Source organism: Delphinus delphis, chromosome 12, assembly GCF_949987515.2.
Source record: "Delphinus delphis chromosome 12, mDelDel1.2, whole genome shotgun sequence".
Classification (NCBI taxonomy): domain Eukaryota; kingdom Metazoa; phylum Chordata; class Mammalia; order Artiodactyla; family Delphinidae; genus Delphinus; species Delphinus delphis.
In genome coordinates, this window is record NC_082694.2 from 68937804 (window position 1) to 68965671 (window position 27868).

General features: G+C 41.7%; 1 protein-coding gene across 1 annotated transcript; it reads right to left on the reverse strand.

The window, feature by feature from the left end:
* Positions 1-908: 908 nt before the first annotated feature.
* On the reverse strand, positions 909-27826 carry SPATA31H1 (SPATA31 subfamily H member 1). The gene is given in 9 exon segments (XM_060026329.1): positions 909-1177; positions 1180-1438; positions 9992-14085; positions 14335-18891; positions 20041-21872; positions 22270-22365; positions 22579-22635; positions 23243-23319; positions 27683-27826. Coding segments are annotated over 9 exon segments (11385 nt in total).
* Positions 27827-27868: the final 42 nt, after the last annotated feature.

Genomic DNA, 27868 nt, shown 5'->3' on the forward strand with positions numbered 1-27868 from the left:
CAGCTTCCGAGGGGGCTGCGGCAGGGCGAGTCACGTGACCAGCCCCCCACCCCAGACACCCCCGCCCCCCACACACTTCCTCTGAGACCCCGCCCCGAGAGTGCGCTTTGGGACTCGGGAAATTGGGGCTTGGTGGTTTGAACCGCTGTTTGGCCTCGGAGTCCGTCCGTCTCGTTCCCTCCGTCTGCACTACCTCTCTTGCCCCTCCACGACCCCATGCTCCACCGGGCACGACGAGTGGTCTTTCTAGGTGCACAGGAAGGTCAATTATTACCCGTTTATTTATCTTAGGGAAATGACAGAGCCATTCCCGCCTTCCCTCCCTCCCTCCCCTCAGGTAGAAACTCTTTTATTGCTGAGGGCGCAGAAAGTGGAAGCCAGTGGCTGAGCAGGAAAGAAGCCACGAAAAGGCAGCTTGGTGGAGACTTGAGTGAGGCAATGAATAACTGGGGCGGGTCTCTTCCCATCTTCTAGCGTCAGGCCTCCAAACTTGCCCTCCCTTGGGGATTTTTGGTGTGGTCTTTAGGAAACATGTTTGAGTTACTCCTGAAATCTTTACCTAAACTATATCTGGGCTTCTCGCTAGGTGAGCTGTGCTTGAGTCTCTCCTTGAGGGGACTTTGGTGGCTCCTCTCAGAGGGACTGTGTCCACTCTTCAGAATGACTGTGTCTGCCCCTTTCAGAGGGCCTGTACGGTCTTCTCTCAGAAGCACTGTGTCCTCTCCTCTCAGAGGGACCGCGACGGATTTTCTCAAAGAGTCTGTGACATCTCTCAGAGGGACTGTGGCATCTCCTCTCAGAGGGACTGCGACATCTCCTCTCAGAGGGACTGCGACATCTCTCAGAGGCCCTGTGGTGGCTCCTCTCAGAGGGACTATATTGGCTACTTCCAGAAGAATTCCATGGGGTTATTCCCTACAGAAGCTGTGGTGGTTTCGTTCCTTGTGTGTGGGTTTTTCTTTAAGGTGACTGTGTGAGGTTCTGTTCATAGGGGAACCATGTAAGAGTCTCCCTCCAGCATGAACTCTGGTTCCTGGTTTGGAGTTCTTGGACTCCTGGCTAGAGACTTCATTTCTGTTAAAGTTTTTCTTAGCTCTGCTATTACTCTCATTTTGAACAGGACCCAAAGGCTGGCTGCTTGAGGTGTTTTTGAGAGTGGTACTTCTTTGGGAAACTATGGGCTTGGCAGTTGTATAGGTCTGGGTTGGAAAGAGCTATTTCCTGTTGGTTGTTGAGCTGATCTGAATTGGTCTGTTTCTCCCCACAATGTGCTCTCCTCCTTAATGGTTGGGTCTGTTGGCCTTAGCTTGAGAGTTGGCATCGTCTGTCTTTTGGTATCTCTTGATAAGCAATAGTCTCTGGCTTTTTGTTTTGGAAGGTAGTTTTTGCTTGACCAGAAATGGTCTGGCCTTGTCCTGTCCTCAGGCTTCTGCCAAACCTGTAGTGGGATAACTGAGGACATGGAAAGGAGACGTGACCCATGAGCCCCCCCCCCCCACCCAGCAAACTGGGGGCTGGCGAATAAGCCAGAACTGCAAACAGTCCTGATTGCTTTGAGCCCCCCCCTGCCGGCAAACCGGGGGCATGCGAATAAGCCAGAGTTTTGAACAGTTCTGAATGCTTTGAGCGCCCCCCCCCCCCCGGCAAACCGGGGGTCTGCAAAAGAAGCATTGAGTGCTTTGGGCACTGATCCATGAGATGTCCCCAGTATAATCAGAGTGGTGGGAACGCAAGGAAACGTCCTTGTGCTACTTCAGTATAATCAGAATAATGGTGGGAACTTTGTGCTGTTCTTGCGCTCAAGGACGAAGCACGGCAGGTGCTCACGAAAGCCAATTATTGCTTGTATAATTAATAAAAACATAGGTTGCTGCTTTGGCACTTCTGAAATGTTAAGAAAGCAAGTCTTAAAGTGTAAATCTAGATACTGCTTTAATAAAAGTTACCACAGCAAGACAGACTGCGCTCTTTTGCCTGAGCGAGCGGCAGCCCTCTACTGCTGTGCTTTGGCACAATTCATCTCGTGTGATGAGCTTACTTTCGGCCCTGTCCTAAGAAACTACAACATTTGGCGCCCGAACAGGGACCTGAAGGTAAGTAATCGCGTGATCGCGGGACCGAAGGGGAAATTGGTCTGCTCAGAGTAAGAGAAACCTTCGGCAACAGTAGAGTAACTGTAATGGGGAATTCCCATTCAGTAGAATTTCAATATAGTAAACTCCTGAAACAGTTATTATGGAGTTGAGGAGTAAAAGTGAAACAGGAATCTTTTGATGAATTGTTTGCGCTGGTACGTAAACATTGTTACTGGTTTCAACCTACTGGTCATAACCAGTTAAAAGTTTGGAAACAGGTTATGCGAGCCTTAAGAAGAGCTCATCAGCATGGAGACCCTGTATCTGTCCGTGTTTGGTCTCTTTGTAAATTAATTTCCCTTGCCCTGGAACTATTACAGTCTGAAACGGAAAGTGACAATGGGGCGCGTCCTTAGCGTCCGAATTCTGCTCCCGATCATTCTGCTGCTTTTCGTACTTTGTTTCGTGAGTCTCCTATAAAGGACCTTCCTCCGCCCCCTCCTCCCCTTGTGTCTGAGATAGGAGAGGATTTTTCGGATTCCAGTGATGAAGGGGCTTTTTCTGATGGTAATAAAGATCGGGAGCAGGTTAGCAAACAAAATGAAATGCCACTTTCTCAACAGAATGAGATTTCTGATATACTTTCAAAGTTTAAAAATTTGATGACTAAACTGGAAGAAAATAAATACTACTACTCCTTCATATCAGGAGCCATGTCCTACTATTCCTTCGGCTCCTCCTTTAGAATTAGCAGCTTATCCTGTTGGAGACTCTCGTCAGTTTCTCTTTCCTCTAAAACCTGAATCTAATAGAATATTGTTGGAAGAAGAGATGAATAAACAAGAAAAGCAATATTCTGAATCCTTTTTTGCTTTCCCTATTGTTAGACAAGTTATGCCTGCTAATGATCAATTTCCGAATGGATATGTAAATGTTGATTATAACCATCATGATATAAAAATTTTAAAAATGTTAAAAGAAGCCATTAATGCGTATGGGATGCATTCTAATTATGTTCAAGGACTTTTGTCTGGGTATGCTACTGAAAACATGTTAATTCCTCATGATTGGGGAGCGGTTGCCAAAACTGTTCTTGAACCTGGACAATATATGCAGTTTAAAACTTGGAGAGAGGAAGCTGAAACCATGGCAAGGACTAATGCGGCCCGCAATCCTCCAGGGCCACTTTTAGATGAATTAATAGGAGCAGGTGCATTTAGTAATCTACAAGCTCAAGCTCAATTTGATGATTTACGAATCATTCAAATACGTATGTGTTGTTTACGAGTATGGTTACAAGTGGAACCCCCTGGAAAAACAGCACAATCTTTTACTAAGTTGACGCAAGGGCCTGGTGAGCCTTACACTGATTTCTTGTCTAGACTGCGTGCAGCCATTCAAAGAGCTGTAGCACAAATAGACGTGCAAGATTTATTATTACAATCTTTGGCTTTTGAGAATGCAAATTCTGAACGCCAGAAGGCATTGCGGCCGTTACGGGCTGTAAACGCTCCACATGAGGAGTATATAAAAGCTTGCCATGATATTGGATCTCCTACTTATCAGGCCAATTTACTTGCAGCTGCCGTGAATGAAGGGTTGAAAGATAATTGTATTAAATGTTACAATTGTGGAAAGTACGGACATGTGATGCGAGATTGTCGAAAAGGGCAAGGCCAGATATCAAAACAGATTAAGAATGAGCAGCTACCTGGTATGTGTCGTCGGTGTGGTAAAGGACGACACTGGGCTAATAAATGCCGTTCAAAAAGGGATAAGTTAGGAAATCTTTTGCCTCCACGAGATGATGTCTCGGGAAACGGGAAGCTAGGCCCAACCCGGGGCCGCAACAGCAATACGGGAAAAGTGACAGTAAACTCTCAACAGTATCCAGTAAGCAATGCCAGCTTTTATCAGACATTACAGGACAGTCTCAACCTCGGCTCTTAGTTACTGATGTCATGCATGCTACCAGCGGCAGTGCTGCCGTTGACTTAATTGCTCCTCGAGATTGTATCCTTAACGCCAGCAGGAGGAGTACACAAATTAGCTACAGGAGTTTATGGCCCTATACCTGCAGGAACTATGGGACTATTATTAGGACGAAGTAGTTTGACTCTGCAGGGTGTAACAGTTCATACTGGAGTTATTGATGAGGATTATATTGGAGAAATTTCTATTATGATTTCTGTTTCAAAATCTATAGAATTTAATAAGGGACAAAGAATTGCTCAATTGTTATTGTTACCATATGTAAAACAAGCAGCCGCCCCCGTAAAGCGTACAGGGAGGGGCGAGGGGTTCGGCAGCACGGGAAAAAATGTTTTTTGGCAATCCTTTCTCAATGACCAACGTCCTCAATTAACGATTACTTCTAACAATAATGTGAAATTTACGGGCCTTGTTGATACGGGAGCTGTTGTGTCTATAATAAAACAGTCTGAATGGCCTTCATATTGGCCTTTAGAAAAGGTGGGAGTTACTTTTACAGGAATAGGAACATTGCATATGATTTGGCGCAGTAAGGAATTATTGGGGTGTAAAGGCCCGGAAGGACAAAAAGCTGTGTTGCAACCATATGCGGCCAATATTGGAATTAATTTATGGGGAAGAGATACACTACAACAATGGGGAACCTCTATCTCCATACCAACAATTTCCCCTGAAGCAATGCAAATGATGTCAAATAAGGAATGTGATTATTCGCAATTAAATGCTACTGAACCCCAATATGTAACTAAAACGGGGAAAGATTATACTGGGCTTGGATATCCAAATTTAGTGTCGGGGCCACTGCTCGAAAATTTGCATTACCATTAAAATGGTTGAAAGATACCCCTATATGGACAGAGCAGTGGCCCTTAACTCAAGAAAAATTACAAGCATTACACCAATTAATACAAGAACAATTAATAGCAGGGCATATTGAAGTATCCACTAGCCCTTGGAATTCACCTGTTTTTGTAATTAAGAAAAAAATCAGGTAAATGGAGAATGTTGGCAGATTTACAAAAAATTAATGAGATTATTCAACCTATGGGGGCATTGCAACCTGGAATTCCATCTGCTGCAATGCTCCCTCGCAATTGGGAACTTATAATTATAGATTTAAAAGACTGTTTTTTTACTATACCATTACAATCTCAAGATTGTGAAAGATTTGCATTTACTGTACCAGCCTTAAATCAAGAACATCCAGCTCAGAGATTTCAATGGAAAGTTCTCCCTCAGGGGATGTTAAATAGTCCAACTATGTGCCAATTTTTTGTTAATCAGCCTCTGGAGGAATTACGTCACATGTATCCTGAGGCACGTATTCTTCATTATATGGATGACATTTTATTTGCTCATCCTCATCAGCAAACATTACAGCAGATGTTACAACAAGCAGAGTTAAAATTTAAAGAATGGGGTTTACAGATAGCTCCTGAAAAAATTCAAAAATGTGCTCCCTGGCAATATCTTGGACAAACTGTAACCAATACTCAGATTATTCCTCAGAAAGTACAAATTAGACGAGATTCTCTTGTAACATTAAATGATTTTCAAAAATTATTAGGAGATATTAATTGGTTACGTCCTAGTTTAGGAATTCCTACTTATAAGTTACAAAATTTATTTCACACCTTGGAGGGCGATCCAGCATTGAATAGTTACCGTGAACTTTCTCCCCAGGCTGAACAAGAACTTAAATGGATAGAAAAACATATACATGATGCACAATTGGATCGAATTGAATCTCTCGATCATTTACGACTTATTGTATTTCATACTCCTCATTCTCCTACTGGTTTACTACAACAACAAGATAATCTTATAGAATGGATATTTTTAGCTCATAAAGCTCAAAAGAAATTGCAATCTTATGTACAAAAAATAGCTGATATTATTATTAAAGGTAGGTTACGATTAAGGCAACTATGTGGTCAGGACCCACATGAACTTATAGTCCCTTTTTCAAACAAAGAAATACAAACTCTTTTTCAACTAGAGGATAACTGGCAAATTGCCTGTGCTCATTATATAGGTAAAATATATAATCATTATTCTTCTGATAAACGTTTACAGTTTTTGAAAAAGACTAATTGGATTTTGAAAAAAATAGTTCAATCAGATCCTGTTATAGGACCAACTTTTTTTACTGATGCCAATAAAACGGGAAGAGCAGGATATACTAACAGTCATGATCAAAAGGTGTTACAATCTCTATATGTTTCAGTTCAAAAAGCAGAACTATTTGCTGTAATACTATTGTTACAAGATTATCCAATTGCTCTTAATATAATTACAGACTCTCAGTATGTGGAATTTACAGTTAAAAATATTGAAACTGCTTTTATCCCAGATAATGGATCAGAACTGCATTCTTTATTTTTGCAAATACAACATACAATTAGACTACGTACTGCACCACTTTATATTACTCATATTCGTGCTCATACTCATTTACCCAGTCCATTGGTAGATGGAAATGATTTTATTGATACTTTAGTGGGTACTGTACAATTAGCTACAGCAGAACATCATAGATATCATACTAATGCCAGAGGATTGAAAAATAAATTTAATCTTACATGGAAACAAGCAAAAACTATTCTCCGTACATGCCCGCAATGTGATGCTATTAATCAACCTTGTTTGAATATTGGAGTTAACCCTAAAGGCTTATCTGCTAATACTATCTGGCAAATGGATGTAACTCAATATCCTGGTTTTGGGAAGTTGAAATATATTCATCATTCTGTAGATACCTACTCTCATTTCTCATGGGCAACTCCATTATCTTCTGAAAAAGCTGATGCTGTAATAACTCATTTATTAGAAGCTTTTGCTGTTATGGGAATTCCCGACAGCATAAAAACTGATAATGCTTCTGCATATCATTCTCAAAAATGTCAAACTTTTTTTGCCACACATAATATACAGCATGTTACAGGTATCCCAGGAAACAGTACGGGACAAGCGGTTATTGAACGACAAAACCGCACTTTGAAGGACATGCTTATAAAACAAAAAGGGGGAGATGAGGTACAAAGTCCTAGGAAAAGAATACATATTGCTTTATTTACTCTTAATTTTTTGAATCATGGAGAAGATGATCTTAGTGCAGCTGACAGACATTGGACAAAAACAAGTACACAGGAACTTAGACAGCCTGTTTTTATATTAAATGAAAATACTAACACTTGGGAACCTGGAGAGGTTCTTCGTTGGGGCCGAGGATATGCTTTTGTTTCTGCAGGAGCTGAATCCTATTGGGTGCCGGCTAAGAAGATAAAGCTTCGGGCTGGCAACTAAGCGTAGCCTTGATGTGATGGGAATGACGAAGGGATGTGCGGAGATGGATTTGAGCAAGAGAGCATTCCGTGTGCCATTGGATCAAACAAAGAGGGCGTCTCCATTGACTTGGGGGCAAGTGAAAAAGTTTGCAGGCACTGCTGAAAATCTTGTCATTTCACAGGATAAACCCCTCACTAGCACCAATCTTTTTGTAGCTATGTTGGCAATGTTGTCTGCACAGGTAATAAGCATATCAGCCAATGAGATAAATTGTGCTAACCATACTTATTGGACTTATATTCCTAACCCTCCTCTTAATATGGGGGTTACCTGGTGGGATGGCCCAATTCTTGTATATGTAAATGAGTCTGGATGGTTGCCTGGTCCTTTTGATGATAGAGGCCCTTTGAAGCCAGAAGAAGAAGGAAGGATAATAGAAAATAACACTGTGGGTGTTAATGGACCTCCTATTTGTATGGGAAAGGGAGATCATTGCCTTAAAATGAATTATCAGGCATCGTTAAGTGTTATCAAAAATGAAAGCAGATATCATGGGTTATATCTTTTGAGTGCTTATAGTTTTAAAAGTTTTAATTCCACACTTAATGAAAATGTTTCTGCACCTTATTTGCCTCCATGCCAGGTGCCTCTTGTGGATCGATTATCGGATTGGGTCCATTGGACTCGATGCCGAGGAGAAATGGCTCGGGTTCTTGTTAATACTTCTTGGGGAAGCGTCATTGATTGGAGCCCTTTTGGCTCCGCCCGAGGAAAAAAGGGTTTGAAGGATTTATACTGGCATAAAGAAGATAACACTATTTATAGCGATACTATTAATGATACCATAGTATGGCATGCTGGAGGGTTTTCTCCTCCTGGTCCTCACTTAAATGGCTATCCTATCCAAAAGGACTTGTGGAAGCTTATGGCAGCTCTGAGAAAGATTAATGCCTGGGTAGGACATATGGTTAATAAATCTGAAAATCATAGTTTGATTTTTCATAAAGATGTTACTCGGTATACTCGTAGTTGTGTGAAATTACCTTATATATTGTTAAAGGGACCAGCTGTATGGAATGAGACTCAAGGTATTATAATGTGTAAAAATTGCTCTCTGTATACCTGTATTAACTCTAGTATATCTTTTAACATATCTACTGAAAGTTTGTATATCTTACAAGCTTGGACAGGTCTTTGGCTTCCTGTCAATCTTGGAAGGGAATGGCAAGAATCTCTTCCTATGGCTGTTTTGCAATATTTAGTTGATGTGTTAAAAAGAAGTAAAAGATTTGTAGGAATGTTGATTGCAGCTGTCATGGGTATTATAGCCATAACAGCTACTGCTGCAGTTGCTGGAGTTGCTTTACAACAATCTATTCAGACCATTGACTGTATAACTGGCATAAAAATTCTGGAATGCTTTGGTTCTATCAACGACAAATTGATTCGGAAATATATTCGGAAATAGCGAACTTACAACAACCTGTGGTTATGTTGGGGAACCAACTTGTAAATTTACAAAGACAAATGAAGCTACGTTGTGACTGGAATCAAAGTGCCTTTTGTGTCACTTCAGTTCCATATAATCAGTCTGCATTCCCTGGGACAACAATAAAAAAGCATTTATTACATCACAAAAATTTGATAGAAGAAATTGTAAATTTACAAGGGAAAATTCAACAAACTTTCCAGAAGAAATTACAACGACTTAATTCGCAAGAAGTATGGACTGGAATTATTCAAGGACTTAATAATCTAAATCCCATGTCTAAATTACATGCTTTGGTTCTACTGCAGGATTGTTAATGCTCATTATAATAATAATCATATGTTTAGCTGTAGTTCGACGAGTGAAAGCTACCCGCCATGCAACATCGCAACAAGCTGCTGTGTTTTCCTTGATGCTGCACAAGCTGCAAAATAATTCCATGTAGTGTAGTACTGAGAGTAATGCTGCCGTGTTCTCCTTGATGCTACAAAAATTGTAAAACAAAAAGGGGGAAATGTAGTGGGATAACGGAGGACATGGAAAGGAGATGTGACCCATGAGCCCCCCCCCCCAGCAAACTGGGGGCTGGCGAATAAGCCAGAACTGCAAACAGTCCTGATTGCTTTGAGGCCCCCCACCCCCACCCCGGCAAACCGGGGGCATGCAAATAAGCCAGAGTTGTGAACAGTTCTAAATGCTTTGAGCGCCCCCCCCCCCCCACCCCGGCAAACCGGGGGCCTGCAAAAGAAGCATTGAGTGCTTTGGGCACTGATCCATGAGATGTCCTCAGTATAATCAGAGTGGTGGGAACGCAAAGAAATGTCCTTGTGCTACTTCAGTATAATCAGAATAATGGTGGGAACTTTGTGCTGTTCTTGCGCTCAAGGACGAAGCACGGCAGGTGCTCACGAAAGCCAATTATTGCTTGTATAATTAATAAAAACATAGGTTGCTGCTTTGGCACTTCTGAAATGTTAAGAAAACAAGTCTTAAAGTGTAAATCTAGATAATACTTTAATGAAAGTTACCACAGCAGGACAGATGGCGCTCTTTTGCCTGAGCGAGCGGCAGCCCTCTACTGCTGTGCTTTGGCACAATTCATCTCGTGTGATGAGCTTACTTTCGGCCCTGTCCTAAGAAACTAAACACAAACCAAAGCCATGTGTGCTGTTTGGAATGCCTGCTTTAGGCCCCGAAAAAGGAGTTGAATGAATTGTGGTGGGGAAGATTTCTTAGGTTGTCTTTTTGAAGAGGCGGTAGTTGTCTGAGACACTCCACTCCTCTTCCTTCTTAACTGGCTTGGTAATTCCTTAGAGAACCTCTGTATTATGGCTGTACTATTTGTATAGAACTTTGTGTTTTGTGTTCTGACTTCCCTGGGGATTCTTTTCATTGGATGTTTTGAATCATGGGTCCTTTTTGTTCTCACTTTAGCCCACTTTTCATCCTGATTGCTTCCAGAGTCACTCTCTGATAAACAGTGAACTTCAGTGAATCCATAGTGTCCAGCCTCTCTAATTTCTGTCTTTTCTACTAGGCCAGGGCTGCCGCCTTGCCTTCGCCTGATGTGGACTTGTATAGCAGCAGGACACTGGGAAGACCCAGACAGGAAATCTATTGTAGAAGTAGGACTCTTGGAAGCTTGAGTATAGCCTTTAGCTTTCCTTAGTGATGTTGATCTAAGGCTCCTTGGTGTGATGCGTCTACCTCTTCTATGAAACTCTGGGACTTGGGGTCTTTTCCTAGTTTGCAACCTAAAGCCAAGACGCAACCTGATCTCTCCACGGCCTTCAGGAGTGCTTACAAGGTGAAGCTGTGGATAGATAAGAAGATAAGTTCCAAAAGTGGCCTGTAATTTATGACAGCAATTAAATCCTGAACATCGGCCACACTGTAGGCAGATAGGGTATTTTAGAACCAGACCTGAAGCTAAAGGTGGACGTACGTTGGGGGGTATTTGACTCCTTAACAGTTTTGCTGCTATTTTTAGCTGCAGATCTTGTAGAAGCTGGAACTGTTCGGAGAAGTCAGACTTGGCCTGGGGAAGATAACTTGGCTTGAGGGAGTGTTGGGACTCAAAAATCCTTGTCTGTGAATCACTCTGTGAGTTCTTACTCTCTTCCACTGGAACAGAATCTCTCCTAGCAAAAAATACGTTGAAGGAAGACTCTGACTTTGCTGGGGCAGAAAGCTGACTCCCTGTACATGAAACAGGCATGTGCTGAGTGACTTCCTGGGATATATCACAGGGCTTTGAGTTTGTTTTCTTTATTCTCACTCTAGTGCCAGAGTAGTGCTGTATTATGGAGGACATGGAGACACGTGTCCACATCCTTAAGGCCATTCTTTTCTCATGACCATGGCATGAAGTATGTCTCTGAATGTAGTTTTTGACAACTGAAGGCTGAGAAATAGTACCTTGACCCTTCTCAAGCAGACTCTGGGAAAATGCCATCAATTCAACTGGAACCCCAAATAAATTCTGAATAGATTGACAGGTATCTGCAGTGGCTCTTTCTGTTAAAGATGTTTGAGAATAAAGCTTCCTTTCCATGCTGGTCCCCAAGACATTGCCCAGCGTTAGCATACTGGAGAGGTATTTTCGAGGTAGTCGCTGCCTCCAGGAGCGACTTTCCCAGACATTCTGTCGCCTGCCCAGGACAGGCCAGGTAAGGCCTCTTCGAGCCCCTGATCCTGCCTGGAAGATCCTAGATAGTGATCTCCAGTTTTGTGGTGGATGGTGGGAAAGGCTCCGGAGTGAGCTCCCTGACTCCTCCACCTGTTTCCTCTTAATCCTTTCATTAGATATGACATCCACTCCTGGGATCTCAGAATTTAACTTAGAAGAATTCATACCTTGAAGTTTTGAAATGGAAGTTAATTCAGAAGTGTTTGTGCCTTGCAAATGTGGCCCGGGGTTGCATCCAGTAGAAATTACACATTGACGTTTTGGTTCTGAAATGAATGCAGAAGAATTCACACCTTGCAAATTAGGCCCAATGCAGAGCACCTTAGATTTTCTACCTTGAAGCTGTGGACTAGGATTCAACCCAGAGGACTTTATACCTTGCACCTGTGACCCAGTGTTGACTGGCATATAATTTACACACTGAAGCTGTGGCCCTGGATTCTGTTCAGAGCATTTCCCACCTTGTAATTTAGGCTTATGCTTGAATTCCAGAAACTGCTCATCTGGAAGCTTCATTTCTGTGCTCAACTCAGGTTTTACCTCTTGCAACTGTGGTTGAGGATTGAACTCAAAATATTGAATACCGTGAAGCCTTGTTCCCAGACAAAAATCAGAAGAGTTCACATCTTGCAACTGTTGGTCAGGATTGAATTCCAAAGATTTCACATCTTGAAGCTTTGTCCCTTTACATAATTCTGAAGATTTTATATGTTGCGAATGTGTCCCAGGATTGAACACCATGACTTTTACACTTTGAAGTTCTGGCCATGGATTCAACTTATAAGATTTCTCATCTTGCCACTGCTTTCTACCACTGATCTCAGACAATATTCCACTATGAATCTTTGATTCCAAGGCCAACTCAGAGGGTTTTGCAACCTTGAATTCTAGACCAGGGTTGACCTCAGTAGAGTTCATTAGTTGAAGCTTTATATGTTCAGAAGATTTTTTTTTTTTTTTTTTTTGTTCAGAAGATTTTGCACCTTGCAATTTTGCCTCAGGGTTGAATTCCATAGATTTCACACCTTGAAGGTGTGCCTCTGGTGTCAACATAGACAATTTCCTGTCTTGTAACTGTGGAGCTGAGTTAAATCCCAAAGATTTCACATCTTGTACCTTTGTACCAAGAGTCAATTCAAAAGGTTTCATATCTTGCCACACTGGCCTGGTGATGAACTCCACAGATTCTCCACTTTGAAGCTTTGTCTCTGGTGTTAACTCTGAAGATGTCACACCTTGCAGCCATGGGACAACAGATTTCAAATCTTGAAGCCTCCACTGTAGCATCAAATCAGATTTCTCACCCTGTCTCTGTGGTCCAGGGTTGAACTCCACTGATTTCACACCTTGAAGCTTCCTCCTCTGTGTTAAATCAGATTTCCCACCTTGTAACTTCAGTCCACAGTTAAACTCTAAGGATTTTACATCTTGAAGCTTTGTCCCTTGAATCAACTCATAAAATTTTTTGCTTTGTGTCTGTGGTCCAGAGTTGAACACTGATTTCGCTTTCTGAAGCTTTGTCCCTGGGATCACTTCAGAAGATTTCATACCTTGAAAGTGTGGTCTAGAACTTAACTGCTTAGATTTTACATCTGGAAGCTTTATACCCATGATCACCTCAGAACATTTCATATCTTGTAAGTGTGGGCCTAAGTCCAACTCTATAGATTTCACACCTGGAAACTTCCTCCCCAGAGTCAAATCAGAAGATTTCTCACCTTGTAACTTTGGGCTAGGTTTCAGTTCTACAGACTTCACACCTTGAAGCTTTTCCCTTGGGATAACTCCAGACAATTTCATACCCTGCAAGTTTGGTCCAGACCTGAAATTCATAGATTTTACATCTTGAAGCTTTATACCTGTGATTAATTTGGAAGATTTCATATCTTCCAACTGTGGACCCGACTTGAACTCCACTGATTTCACACCTTGAAGCTTCCTCCTCTGGGTTAAATCAGATTTCCCACCTTGTAACTTCAGTCCACAGTTAAACTCTAAGGATTTTACATCTTGAAGCTTTGTCCCTTGGATCAACTCATAAAATTTTTTGCTTTGTGTCTGTGGTCCAGAGTTGAACACTGATTTCGCTTTCTGAAGCTTTGTCCCTGGGATCACTTCAGAAGATTTCATACCTTGAAAGTGTGGTCTAGAACTTAACTGCTTAGATTTTACATCTGGAAGCTTTATACCCATGATCACCTCAGAACATTTCATATCTTGTAAGTGTGGGCCTAAGTCCAACTCTATAGATTTCACACCTGGAAACTTCCTCCCCAGAGTCAAATCAGAAGATTTCTCACCTTGTAACTTTGGACTAGGTTTCAGTTCTACAGACTTCACACCTTGAAGCTTTTCCCTTGGGATAACTCCAGACAATTTCATACCCTGCAAGTTTGGTCCAGACCTGAAATTCATAGATTTTACATCTTGAAGCTTTATACCTGTGATTAATTTGGAAGATGTCATATCTTCCAACTGTGGACCCGACTTGAATTCCACTGATTTCACTTTTTGAAGCTTTGTCCCCAGTATCAACTCAGAAGATTTCACACCTTGCAATGGTGGCCCAGATTTGGACTTCACAGATTCAACATCTTGAAACTTTGAGTCTGAGATTAATTTAGAAGATTTCACTCTTTGCAATTGTGGCTCACAGTTGAACACGAATTTCACATTCTGAAGCTTTGATCCCAGAATCAGCTCAGAAGATTTCAGAACTTGCAACTGAGGACTGGGGCTGAATTCTTTATGTTTTACATCTTGAAGCTTTATCTTTGAGGTCCATCCAGAATATTTCACACCTTGTAACAATGACCCAGGGTTGAAATCTGTAGATTTGACACCTTGAATCTTTTTCCCCACAGTCAATTTAGAAAATGTTGTACCTTGCAACTGTGAGTCAGAGATTAACTCAGTAAATTTCTTATCTTGGGACTTTGTCTCAACTGGTGACTTAGAAGATTTTGGGCCTTGCCACTGTGGCCCACTGTTGAAATCCTCAGATTTCACACCTTGAAGCTCTGTCTGAAGAGTCAACTCAGATGACTTCATACTTTTCAAGTGTAGTAGGGAGTTCAACTCTATAGTTTCATCACTTTGTAATTGTGACTCTTGGTTTAATACCCCAGATTTCACCTCAGGAAACTGTGGCTCTTGTGTAAGCAATACAGACTTCTCACCTTGAAGCTGTGTTCCTGGGGATGACGGTAATGGTTTCACTTCTTGAAACCATGGTCCTGGGATCAACTTAGGAGATTTTCCATCATGCAAGTGAGGCCTAGATTTGAACATCATGGGTTTTACATCACAGAGCTCTGACTTGGAAGTCAGGTCACATGATTTCTTACTTCTAAACAGTAGACAAGGTTTCAAATTGAGACCTTGAGGCTGAGGTTCTTGGAGTGATGCCAGAGATTGTATACCTTGGAGCTTTGGCCTTGGAGTCAATACCGATGGCTTCTTATCTCTTAATTGTGTCAAAGGTTTCAACTCTGCTGGTTTGACACATTGAGATTGCAACCCAAGATTTAGCAGAGATTTCACACCTTGAAACACTAGTGCAGGCATCCACTGAACAGCTCGCATACTTTCAAGCTGTGGCTTTTGGTGTAACTCCACAGTTTTCCTACCTTGAAGCTGTGGCTCTGAGGTTGATGCCAAAAATTTTCCTTCTTGCAGCTGTGGTCCTGGGGATAACTCAGGAGTTTCCACACTCTGCAACTGTGGCCCAAGGTTGAAATTCATATATGTTGCACCTTGAATTTTTGGCCCCAGAGGCAATTCAGATGACTTCACATCTCTTAACTGTATTGAAGATTTCAACTTTACAGATTTGACACCTTGAGATTGTGACTCAAGATTTGGGGTCAACTTCATAGATTTTACTCCTTGCATCTTTGGCTCTGGAGTGAACTCAAAAAAATTCACATATTGTTGTTGTTGCCCTGAGTTTAACTCTGAAGATTTCACATCTTGAGTTTGAGTTCCTGGTGTCAGTTCACAAAATTTGACATCTTCTATCTGTGGCCCTGATGTTATCTCCACAGATTTCTTAACTTCCAGCTGTGGACTTGGGGTTAGCAACGTAGATTTCATACCTCTTGGACATTGTCCTGGAGTTAAGGCCACAGAGTTCAGATCTTTCAACTCTGACTCTGAGATTAACAACTCAGTTTTCAAATCATGAAGTTTTGAGCCTGGGGTCATCTCTACCGGTTTCACATCTCGCACCTGTGGCCCAAGGGTCAACACTGTAGATTTGACATTTCCCAGTTGTGGCTTTGATGTTAACTGCATAGATTTCATACTTCCCAAATGTGGCCCTGGTGTTAACTCCACAGATTTCGTATCTTCCAGCTGTGGCTCTGGCGTTAGCGCCTCAGACTGTAAACCTTGAAGCTTTGAGATTGGGGTCCACTCTACAGGTTTTACATCTTGCAACTGTGGTCTTTGGATCAATTCAGAAGATTTCACAACTTGTAACCATGGTCTTCTGGTCAACTCAGAATAGATTTCACTTGGCAACTGCGGTCTAGGAGTCAACTCCATAGATTTTGCATCTGGTATCTGTGGCTCTGAGACTAATTTATATGAAGTGTCACCTTCAAAGCTTGACATTTGGTCTACTGCCACACATTTTACACCTTGAAACAGTGGCTCTGGTACTAACATCTCAGGCTTAACGCCTTGCTGCTCAGGTCCTGGGGTCAACTTCATAGATTTTACTCCTTGCATCTTTGGCTCTGGAGTGAACTCAAAAAACTTCACATATTGTTGTTGTTGCCCTGAGTTTAACTCTGAAGATTTCACACCTTGAGTTTGAGTTCCTGATGTCAGTTCACAAAATTTGACATCTTGTAGCCGTGGCTCCACCTGTTTCACACCTTGAAGCCCTGGAGACATCTTTGCTGATTTAGAATCTTGAAGCCCTAACTCTAGAGTCGTCTCCACAGAAGTCACACTATGAAACAGTGGTCCTGGGGTTTGCTCCCCAGATTTGACACCTTGAAGCTTTGGCCCTGAAGTCAATTCAGAAAATTTGACATCTTGCTGCCTTGGCCCTAGGTTCAGTTCCTCAGATTTCACATCTTGAAATTGTAGTTTTGAGGTCAGTTTGACAGATTTCAAGCTGTGAAACTGTGATCCTTCAGTAGACAGAACAGATTTCATATTTTCAGCTGGGAGCCCTTGACTTGACTGCAAAGATGACTCTGTTACAAATCCTACAGACTTTATGTCTTGAAGCTGTGTTCCTGGTATAAACTGCACATGTTTGAAACCTTGATGCTTTGGTTCTGGGGTCAAATCAGAAAATCTGATACATTGCAAGCATGGTCCTGAGTTTAGTTCCATAAATTTCATACTTTGAGGTTGTGATTCTGCAGTCAACTGTACAGATACAACACTTTGATGTTTTGGTCCTGGGATAAAATCTGACAATTTTATTTCTTGCACTGGGGAACCTGGGGTCAAATCATCAGATTTCACACCATGATGTGGAGACTCTGAGATTAAATCTATAGGTCTTTCTCCTTGAAGTGGCAGCTCTGGAGATAACTCTGAAAATCTTACACTATGCAGCTGTGGCCCTTGGAGCTGTGCCTCCTTAGTCAATTCCTCTGATATCATGCTTTGTAGCACTGGCTCTTGTATTGGCTTCTCTGATTCTACCACTCTGGTAGTAGTTGACTGTTGAATTAAATTAACATATTTCACATCTTGTAATTTTGGCTCTGGCTCCAACTGCCTAGACTTTACTGCCTGGAGCTGTGGCTCTGGGGTCAACTCCATAACATGTGGTTTTGGTCCTGTAATAAACTGTTTAGATCCTACCACTAATAGGGATGACTCAGAGGTTAACTTCACATATTTCAAATTTTGCAGTAGTGGCTCTGATATCTCACATTGCATCCCTGGTCCTAAAGTCAACTCCAGAGATCCTTTTTCTGAATATGGTAGTACTAGTATTACCTCCTGGATGTTTTCAACTGGAAATGTTGCCAACCCCACAGTTTCTGTGTTTTCATATTCTGACCTTAGGGGTATCCCTGATGACTCTGTAACTTGAAGATGTGGCCTTAGGGGAGTCATTCCTGTAGATTCTCTAACTTGACCTATTGGTTTTTGTGTTAATGCTACTTGGAGCAAAGCCTCAGAAGTCAGCCTCACAGTTTCTGTATCTTGATAGCCTTGACCTAGAGTCATCTCTGAAAATTTTTGAAAATGTGGCCTAGGCACCACCCCAGCAGTTTTCAAGACTAGCTGTGGGATCAGTTTCACAGATTCTTCTTCTTGTGGGAAGATCTCAGCAGCTAACTCTGCAGGCTCTGTGTCTTGATGCCTTGGTCTGGAAGTTAGACCCACAGATTTCAATCCTTGTAAATGTGGTTCTATGGTCACTTTCCTTGATTCAACATGCTGTAACTGTGTCTCAGGAATTAACCTACTAGATTCTTCCAGTGGCACGTGTAAATCCACAAAATTATTATCATGCATTAATGGCCCTAGAGTCAACTCCTCAGGTTTTATACTTTTGGACTGTGGTTCTGAGGTCAATGGAACAGATTTCACATTTTGAAATTGTGGTTCCAAGATCAACTCCTCATAGTTCATAACTTCTGAATATGGTCCTAGATTCAGATGAACAAACTTCATACCTTGGGACTCTAGGGTCAACATCTTTGATTTCATACCTTGCATCTCTGATCCTGGTACCAACTCTAAAGATTCTTGTATTGTGTGCTGTGACACTGGAGTATCTCCCATGGCTTTTACACTTTGGAACATTGGCTCAAGAGTACCTTGGAATGACATTGAGTTCATCTGCATAAATTCTAAAGCTTGGCTCAGTGGCCCTGGAGTATTTCCTAAAGATGTTTGTATCAACCCCCTAGATTCTTTTGCATGGTGACAAGTGTCAGAGGTAAACTTTGCTTCTGTTTCTGGATATCCTGGCTCTGAGATCATCCTTAAAGATTCTGAAGCTTGATGCCATGGGGTCAATCCTTTAGGTTCTGTGACTTGATGATTCGGTTTGAGGTTCAATTCTACAGATTTTACTGCTTGAATGTGTGCCCCTGGGATCAGTTCCTCATATTTCATATCTTCTACCTGTGTCTCAGGAATCAACCTCCTACTTTCTACCATTTGAGGAGTTTTCACATCTTCAAGCAATGATACTGGAGCTGTCTCCTCAGATCTTATATCTTGTAACCATGGCTTTGGGGCAAACTCCACAGATTTCATATCTTCTTGTACTGGTCTTAGAGTCAATTCCACAGTATTTATACCTGGAAACTCTGATGGTAGGGCCAAATGAACATATTCCATACCTTGCAACTGTGAACTGGGGACCAAGTCTATAGATTCCCTACTTTGCAACTGTGGTGCTGGGACTAACTCAGCAGATTTTTCATTTTGTTGTTGTGGTCCCAGGGTCAATTGGATAGATTTCACACCATGAAGCTGAGACCCTGGGGCTGACTGCACAGATTTCTCACTTTGCAGCTGTGGTGTGGAGGCCAACTCATCAGGTTTTATACTCTGCAGTTGTAGTTCTGGGGCCAATTCTATAGAGCTCACAGTTGGGATCAGCTGTCCATATTTTACCATTTGTGGAATTGAACCTGTGGTTATGTCTATAGATTTTGCATTTTGCAACTCTGGTCCCAAGATCAGTTTCCCAGATTTCAAATTTTGCAATCCTGGGGATAACTTCATAGAATCCATAACATTAAATTGTGGCATTGGCTTCATCCCCATATACTTCACATCTTGAAGCAGTGATGAATCTTGTAGCATTTCTTGTAGCATTTCTGTAGATTCTGTGACTTGAGGCAGTGGCTTTTGGCTCATTCCCATAGATTCTGTACCTTGACCCAGTGACCTTGGGATTGTCCCTAAAGATTCCATCATTTGATGGTGTGACTGTGTCACCTCTACAGATTTCTCCATTTGTAGCCAGGTGTCAGATGTCAAACCCATAGTTTCTGTGATGTGATGGCTTTGCCTTGGACTCATCTCTGAATACTCCAGAATTTGATGCCTTGGAGTCAACCTTGAAGACTCCATGACTTGATGAGGTGGTCCTGGGGTTAATGATATAGATTCTGTGCTTTGATGATGTGGTTGTGGAGTCATCCCCTCAGAGTCTAGCACTTGAATGCATGACTCAGGAGTTGACTCCAGAGATTCCTTGGCTTGAGATATTAGCCTTGGGGTCAAATCCTGAGTTTCTACAACTTGTGACTGTGGTGCTATGATCATTCCCATGGGTGACCCCAGTGCTGTTGGAGTTACCTTTAGAGAATGTATGGATTGTTGTGATGGCATTGGAATCAATCCTACCAATTCCATGATTTTAAGTGGTAGCTTTGGAGGTAAGCCCACAGATTCTACCACTCCACATGGACCAATAGTAGTAGGAGAGCTAGAAGAAGTCAAACCATCTGATTGAGTTGCCCTTGGGGTCAAATTTGCAATTTGAGACTGTGTGTCTGGAGTCAAACCCCCAGATTCTATAACATGTGACTGGGTTGGTGGAATTATCCCCATGAAATCCATAGCTTGTAATAGTGTCACTGGAGTTACTTCAAGGTAATCCATCACTGGATGCAATGGCCTGGTGATCATTTCAGGTGATTTTGTATTTTGACATATTGGCCTTGGAGTAATCTTCAGTGGTTCTATGACTTGACTTTGTGGCCTTGATGTTACGTCCACCGATTCCATAACTTTATGCTGTGGCCCTGGGGTCATTTCCACAGTTTCCATGACTGCATGTTGTAGCCTTGGACTCATCTTTCCTGGTTGTATGACTTCATGGTCCAACAATGTGGTCCTTTTCACTGACTCCTTGACTTGATATTGCATCCTTGGGGTCATTCCCTTTGACTGTATGATAGGTGGATGTGATTTTTTAATCATCCCCATAGAATCCATGACTTGAAGCAATGCTATAGGAGTTACCTTCACATTGACTATGACTTGATTCTGCTGTCTTGAGGTCATCTTCCTTGATTCCATAACTTGCTGCTGAGATCTTGGTGTTACCTCCACTGATTTAATGACTTGATATGATGGGTTTGGGCTTACACTCACTCTTTCCGTGGCTTCCATTGGTTTCACGACTTCATTTGGTGGCCGTGGTAACAAACCTACAGATTCTATCACTTCTGAATGTGATTCTGGAATTAACCCCATTGAATCCATGACTTGAAGTAATGCCAGTGGAGTAACCTTTATGCTATCTCTGACTTGATATGGTAGCTGTGGGGTCAGCTCCACATTAGTCACTTGGGTCTCATGCTGCTGTATCCTTTTTTCTGGAAGATCTATGACCCTCTGCTCTACACTAAGCTCTAACACACGTTTTGGGTCCTTCTGCAGTAAAGTTGTTTCCTCTTGAGCTATGTCAACTCCTAAACTTTTGGGAGGTGGAGTGCCCATTGATGTCATTAAGGGCCTGGATCCAAGGATTTGGGGGCCATCCCCAGGTTGTGACTGCTTACCTGGGATAAGAGTCTGTGAAATTTTTGTTTCTGTTCTGCTGAATCCAGATTCCGCTCCAACGTTCACGTGGAGCTGAAATGCTGGAAGGTCTGGGGATTCATTATTGATATCCTGCTCAGTGCTTTGATGAATGGGCATAGATAAGTGGATTTGGGGTTTCTGTGGTTCAGGAACTCCTCCTTGTACCTCAGTTAAATAATTCAGCATTGCCCATGATTCCCTCACAGGCAGAGGCACTGTTTGTTCCCGCAAAGTAGAAACCTTCCAAGCCATATGTCCCTCTAACTCCCGCCTAGCCAAAGGAGAGAGCTGGATTGGAGCTGACCCTGACAATAGTGGTCTCTCTTTGAAAATAGCACTTGGCCTATGATCTGTTGTCAAATGACTCTTGCTCCTTCTCTCATCCTTTGTTTTCTCTTCTTGTTTGTAGAGATTTGGGGATTCAAAAAGAGAGTTGATAAAAGTGCTTTGAGGACTTAAGGATGAAAGAGCTGCCAAATTCTGAAAAGGCTTTGATTTCCGGAAAAGCTCTGAGAGCCCAAAGGAAGGCAGGGGTGTGCCTTGGTTCCTGAACACAGGAGGTTGATTTGGGGGTAAAATAGGTAAACTGTGGCTCCGGAGTCGCCAAGTTGTTCCTTCAGAAAAGACAGGAAGGTGAGACAGGCTGGAGCTGTAGGATGATCCAGAGGAGATGCTACTGTCAGAAGAATGTTTTGCCTTCTTACAGTCACAACAGGGTAGAACAGGCCCCTGAGCCACAGAAGCAGAGGAGGTGGAAGAAGAAATCGTATCCTGTGGTTCAGGCAAACCCAATTCCATAAGACTTGATCTAAGAAATAAAGAGAAAAGTTTCTATTTGTTTTGGAAGAGAAAAGGTAAAGTAGGAAAAGGGAAAGATAATGTCCATTTCAAATGCAAAATAATGTGGACTGAGGGAAAACAAACAAGCAAAAAAGGTTGCTTTCCCCAACATCAATTATTTATGGAAAGAATTCCTCCACCAGGACAAAGGGAGGCATTTGTCCCCATTCCAATCAGAAATGATTCACAGACCAGTTGTTCTTAAACTTTGTTCGAACCCAGAACTTCCCCCACTACCAAAACTAATTAACTAACTAACCATCTTTCTTCTCCCTCTCCTTCTCCCTCCCTCCCTCCTTCACTCTCTTCCTTCCTCCCTCTTAAAAGCTCTACCACCTTCAACCCCAACCAAGAAACTACTTGACCTTGCACTTTCCAGGTGTTGGACGACCTGTTGAAGACTCCTGTCCGTTGACCAGCCTACACATTCCTGGGACCAGCCCGTAGGGAGATCTGAAAAGCTGGATGCAACAGAGTATGTCAGTGTAATTGAAGTGATATTAAAGTACTGGTAAGGAAAACAATAAGAGGAGAGACTTAGAAAGGAGACAGCTATCACAGCGAGGGAAGTAAAACAGAGTCCCAGGTATCTTACTCCTAACTTTTATAGAATTTATCAGTAGGGTAGGCTGAAGAGAGAAAGAATAGACACAGTGAAGATCGACTTTACTCACCATGTTAGGTTAGCTTCAACGCAACCCATCCTGAGATTTTCTTCCCACTGTGGATCTGGGAGTAGAGGTAAAGAATCTATTAGCATTATGACTATTGACATCACCTTAGTTCAACCCCTTCATTTTGCAAATAAGGAAACAAAGACAAAGCCATGCCTAAGATCATAAAGCTTATTAGTGGTGGAGCTCAGATTTAACCTAGCTCTCATTTTGTTTGTTTTTTTAAGCTGTAGGATGCTGTCTTCAGCATGTAGTAGATGTAAGCCATTGGAAAGAGCAGGAATAATCATGATAGGGAGATGGAGTGGGGTAAACAGAGGAATACATATCTTTGGAGGAAAAGATATGTATTATCCAGTGTCTATGCTAGAGAAAAAAGGTACCAAAACTTCCCGCATCAAACTCTTGGTAGTTACCCCTTCTTTGTTCTTCAGTCTCACCATGTTTCTTTCCTGATACTTTGAGCTTTGCACAAAAAGAGATTAGGAAAGCATGAGGATAGGAAGCATGGAAGGAATTATGGAGCCATTTACATTTCTTTGGAAGTGGAGATGCTAGAAAGAGTAGGGCTATTTCTTTCATTTACATAGTCGTTTCAACCTTTTTCCTTCCACCTGCTATTAAAGGTTAGTGTCTTAAAACAGACCCCATAGTTGATTTGTCGTTAGCTTTGAACTGAAGAATAGGATCTTTCTGACCTGTGAATTTCTGGATCTTTTTCAATTTATGCTGCTTTGAAGTCTAGAAAGGAACAAAAAGAAAAAATAAAATCAGGTAATACTCTAGGTTAGAGACTTTATTGACAGCGCACTTCATCTCATAGACATAAATATTGATACTGTTGGTATCTATAACCACAGCAACAGTTATGTCATTCATTTATTCATGAATCGTTTATTGAGTACTTACTTAGTTCTCAGTATTGTGTAGGGTGCTGGAACTGTAGAGATAAATATGATCCCTGTGTTCTAGGAACTTACACTAGTAGGGAAAATAGATGTCTAAACAGATAAATTACAATACCATGTGGTAAATGCTGTAACAGAAATATAAGTTGGGGCTTCCCTGGTGGCGCAGTGGTTAAGAATCCTCCTGCCAATGCAGGGGACACGGGTTCGATCCATGGTCAAGGAAGATCCCACATGCTGCGGAGCAACTAAGCCCATGCTCCACAACTACTGAGCCCATGAGCCACAACTACTGAAGCCCATGCGCCACAACTACTGAAGCCTGCATGCCTATAGCCCCTGCTCCACAACAAGGGAAGCCACCGCAATGAGAAGCCCACACACCACAACAAAGAGTAGCCCCTGCTAGCCACAACTAGAGAAAGCCTGTGTGCAGCAACGAAGACCCAACGCAACCATAAATAAATAAATAAATAAAATAAATCTATTAAAAAAAAAAAGAAATGTAAGTGTGAAGGAATAAAGAGAACAGTGATTAACTGCCTGGGAGAGAAGGGAAGAATTCCTCAAGAAGTTGCCATTTGTACTGGAGTATGAAGAATCAACAGAAGGTTTTTAGGTGAAGAAAGGGCATTCCAGGCAAGTGGGAACATCACTGAGAAGATTAGAGCATCGTGATTGTTAGGTGCACTTTTGCTAAGTAGTGAGAGATGAAGCTAAAAACATAGGTGGAAGCCAGATTATGCCAGATTATGTGGGATTTTTATTTTATCCTGCAGGTCAGAATTTCCCATCCAGTAGTTAATAAACTCCTGGGGTTTCTGCAAGGGTGTTCCAGGTCATTTTAAAGGCATAAATGACACTTGTTACAATTTCAAATAAAACTTTTTTTATTTCTTCCCTTTATATTAGGACATCAGTCTCTGAAGGTATATTAAAAGAGCCTACACAACAATTAATAGGGAATCATGAACATGCTCATAATGCAGTAGGCCAGTAGTAGAATAACCCTAGCTGCAGTGGTAGTTTTGAACTTTGGACAGTTTTAAATTGATTTTATACTTAGTCATATATTATTTAATTTATGTCCATAATGGACTGTTGATTAAAAACATAAGCAAAAGGAAAACTGATGTTGAAATACAGGTTGATGTATTTACAAATGATCTTTCTATATATTTATCTCAAAATGATCTCTACATATCATAGACCTAAATAATCTCCCACTAGAAAACACTCGGGAATGCTGAATAAAATACAACAAACATCTTTTAAATGCAGAATGTAGCTCCTTACAAGAAAGTAAGGGAAATCTCCAGGTCAAAAATCAGAAGAAAACTGAAAAACAAGAGTGGAAACTAGTTGAGACTTCAATGCCTTAGGTCATTTGCAGTGTCAGCCACTGAGGGACTTAGGTTAACAGTAAGGTGGGGACACAGATAAGGCCCATGTGAAGTGGCTATTTAAATGAGACCCCAGGAAAAAAAGCCAGGCTTGTCAAATTGCTACACACTTGGTAAAAAGTGGCTAGAAAAAAATCTGCTCACCAGACAAGGAAACTTGAACTCTGGGTGGGAAAAAAAGCCGCCTCTGAAATTTTTAACCAAGAGTCTATCCTCACACTGGTTTGAAATTCTAATTTATATTCCTTGTGTAGTCAGGAACCCTCAAAATGAAAATAAATGTGGTCCTGGGCTGATAATGCCCCTAGGGCAAAAGGCAAAAGTAAATATAAATCTTGAAAATTGAAGTAGGAAAGAGAAGAAAAATAGTTTGAATAACTATATTAATAAATGTGAAATGCCTAATGCAATGGTTAAATTCTTAGAAAAAATATAAAATATAAAAATTGGGCAAAAAGAAATAGATCATTTGAGTAGACCAATAAGCATGAAAGCAATTGAAATGATAATCAAAGACATTATCCATCAGAGGTAATGAAAGAATTCACCAAGGTTTCTGAATACCAGAAAATCTTATAAATGTCAATAGCATTTCTCTACTGAAGCAAAAAAACTAGAAAAATATAATTTTAAATATGAAAGATATTTTCCACAATAGCAATAAAAATGATAAAGTATCAAGGTATTAACCAAAAAGAGAGAAGACCATCATGTAGAAGACTATAGAACGCTATTAAAGGACATAGAGCTGCTTGGCGAATTTGTCCACATAACATTTTCCGCCCCCTGCTACACTCACAACTTCTGTCAGGTGTTTCTTATGTTGCTTAAAATGCCATCTCTTCAATCATTCAGGGTTAAAACTGAGAAGTCATCCTTTCATTTCACAAACACCTGTGGAACACTTACTATATCCCAGGCAGTATACCAGGCATAGGGGATACAAAGATGAATATAGTCCTCATAGGAAAATGATGATAATGTTTATAATTAACTCTTTATATTTGAGGCCCAATCAGGAAAAAAAAAGACTCAATCCCTTTACTCTCTTTCTGCCTCACTTCCTATAGCCGAACTTTCACCTCAGGACCCTCCTCCTCTCTCACAGTCCCGAGGGCAGAGATTTTTGTCCCTTCCATTTACTGCTGCATCCATAGTGCCCAGAGGAGTGCCTTGTACATGGTGGTGGCAGTGGGTGATAAACACCGGGGGAATGAATCAATGTCCTCTTTTCCAACTTACTGCTCTGATTCTTTCACTTCCTTCCCCCTCCTTCCCACTAAGTCTTTTTACGTGGGCTTCTCACTGTTGTGGCCTCTCCCGTTGCGGAGCACAGGCTCCAGACGCGCAGGCTCCAGACGCGCAGGCTCAGCGGCCATGGCTCACGGGCCCAGCCGCACCGCGGCATGTGGGATTTTCCCGAACCGGGGCACGAACCCGTGTCCCCTGCATCGGCAGGCAGACTCTCAACCACTGCGCCACCAGGGAAGCCCTCCCATTAATTCTTTAAAGTAGACTCCTATTGGATTAGCTACACCAGAGAACCACCACATGCACTCACTGGAGTTATTTAAAGCCTCACATTCAAAGCATGGTGCTTGGGACTTCCCTGGCGGTACAATGGTTAGGACTTGGTGCCTTCACTGTCATGGCCCCAGGTTCAATCCCTGGCTGGGGAACCAAGATCCCGCAACCCACATGACGCAGTCAAAAAAAAAAAAAAAAAAGTCGAAATAAGGTATGGTGCTCAGTTCAATAGCAATAGGATCACCTGGGAGCTCATTAGAACTGCAAAATCTCAATCCCTTCCTGAATTAGAATCAGAATTCTACTGATTCAGAATCTGCTACTGAATCAGAATCTGTTTTTTAATTAGACTCCCAAGTGGTGTGTTTGAGAAAAAAAAAGTTGAGAGTTTAAACTTTTTAAAGTTTAAATTCTGTGCTCTAAAGCACAGATCTAAGCACATTTTCACCTGGCTTTAAAATCTTTGATGCCTTTCAACTGCAGACAGAATAATATTTATACAAAGTATTCAGTCTGGTGTTTGAAGCCCTCTACAATGGGACCTCTAACCACTTTGTGACATTTTCTCTCACTTTTCCCCAACCGGTTCCCTACACTTGTACACTCCATTCCTGATAGGTGTCTTCACCTCTCCTTGAACACATCCAATGCTCTTCTGCTTCCCATGCTTTCCCCCGGTCAATTCCCTCTCTCTAGAAAATCTTCCACTACTCTCCTCCACCCATCCTATCCACCTTCAAAATCCTACACTTCCTTTGAAGCACAGCTCAAACCTAAGCTCCCTGCAAAGGCATTTTATAGATCCTAGAATACTCTTTACCTCCCATCTCTTCAGCAATATTTACACCTCTATTAACTCATCCCTTTCTCTTTCCTTGGGATATATATATATATGTCTTGGGTTTTATATATATATATATATATATGTGTGTGTGTGTGTGTATATATATATATATATATATATATATATATATGTATATATGTCTGACTTTCTCCCCCACTATACCTCGAAAAGGTGGAGGTGGTGTTTTATTCTTCAATGTCTAGTATGCTGCCATATATAATAGGTGCTCAAAGTTTGTTGAAATGTATTGAAGGGAAAAGGACTGAGAGTGACTTGCAGGATGACATCCATAGGCACTACCTCAACTCCCCTCTTCCCACCATCAATTCCTCCCACTGCCCAAGATTAGGAGTTTCTATGTCTCCAGGGACAGGGGCAGGGACAGGGAGCAGTGAGTTTCAAGAGAGTGTTGCATCACATACCTCTGAGTGCGTCTTGGCTGCCACCTGTTTCCTACTGTGTTTCCCAGAAAACCTCACCCAAAGCCTCCAGACAAGGAAACCAAATAATAGTAGAAGGCTGACATATTGTGGCAGTGGGATGGTTAGCCTCCAAACCAGAGCCATTACTCAACCCCATGCCCCTCTCAGCCAGTTTTATACCTCATG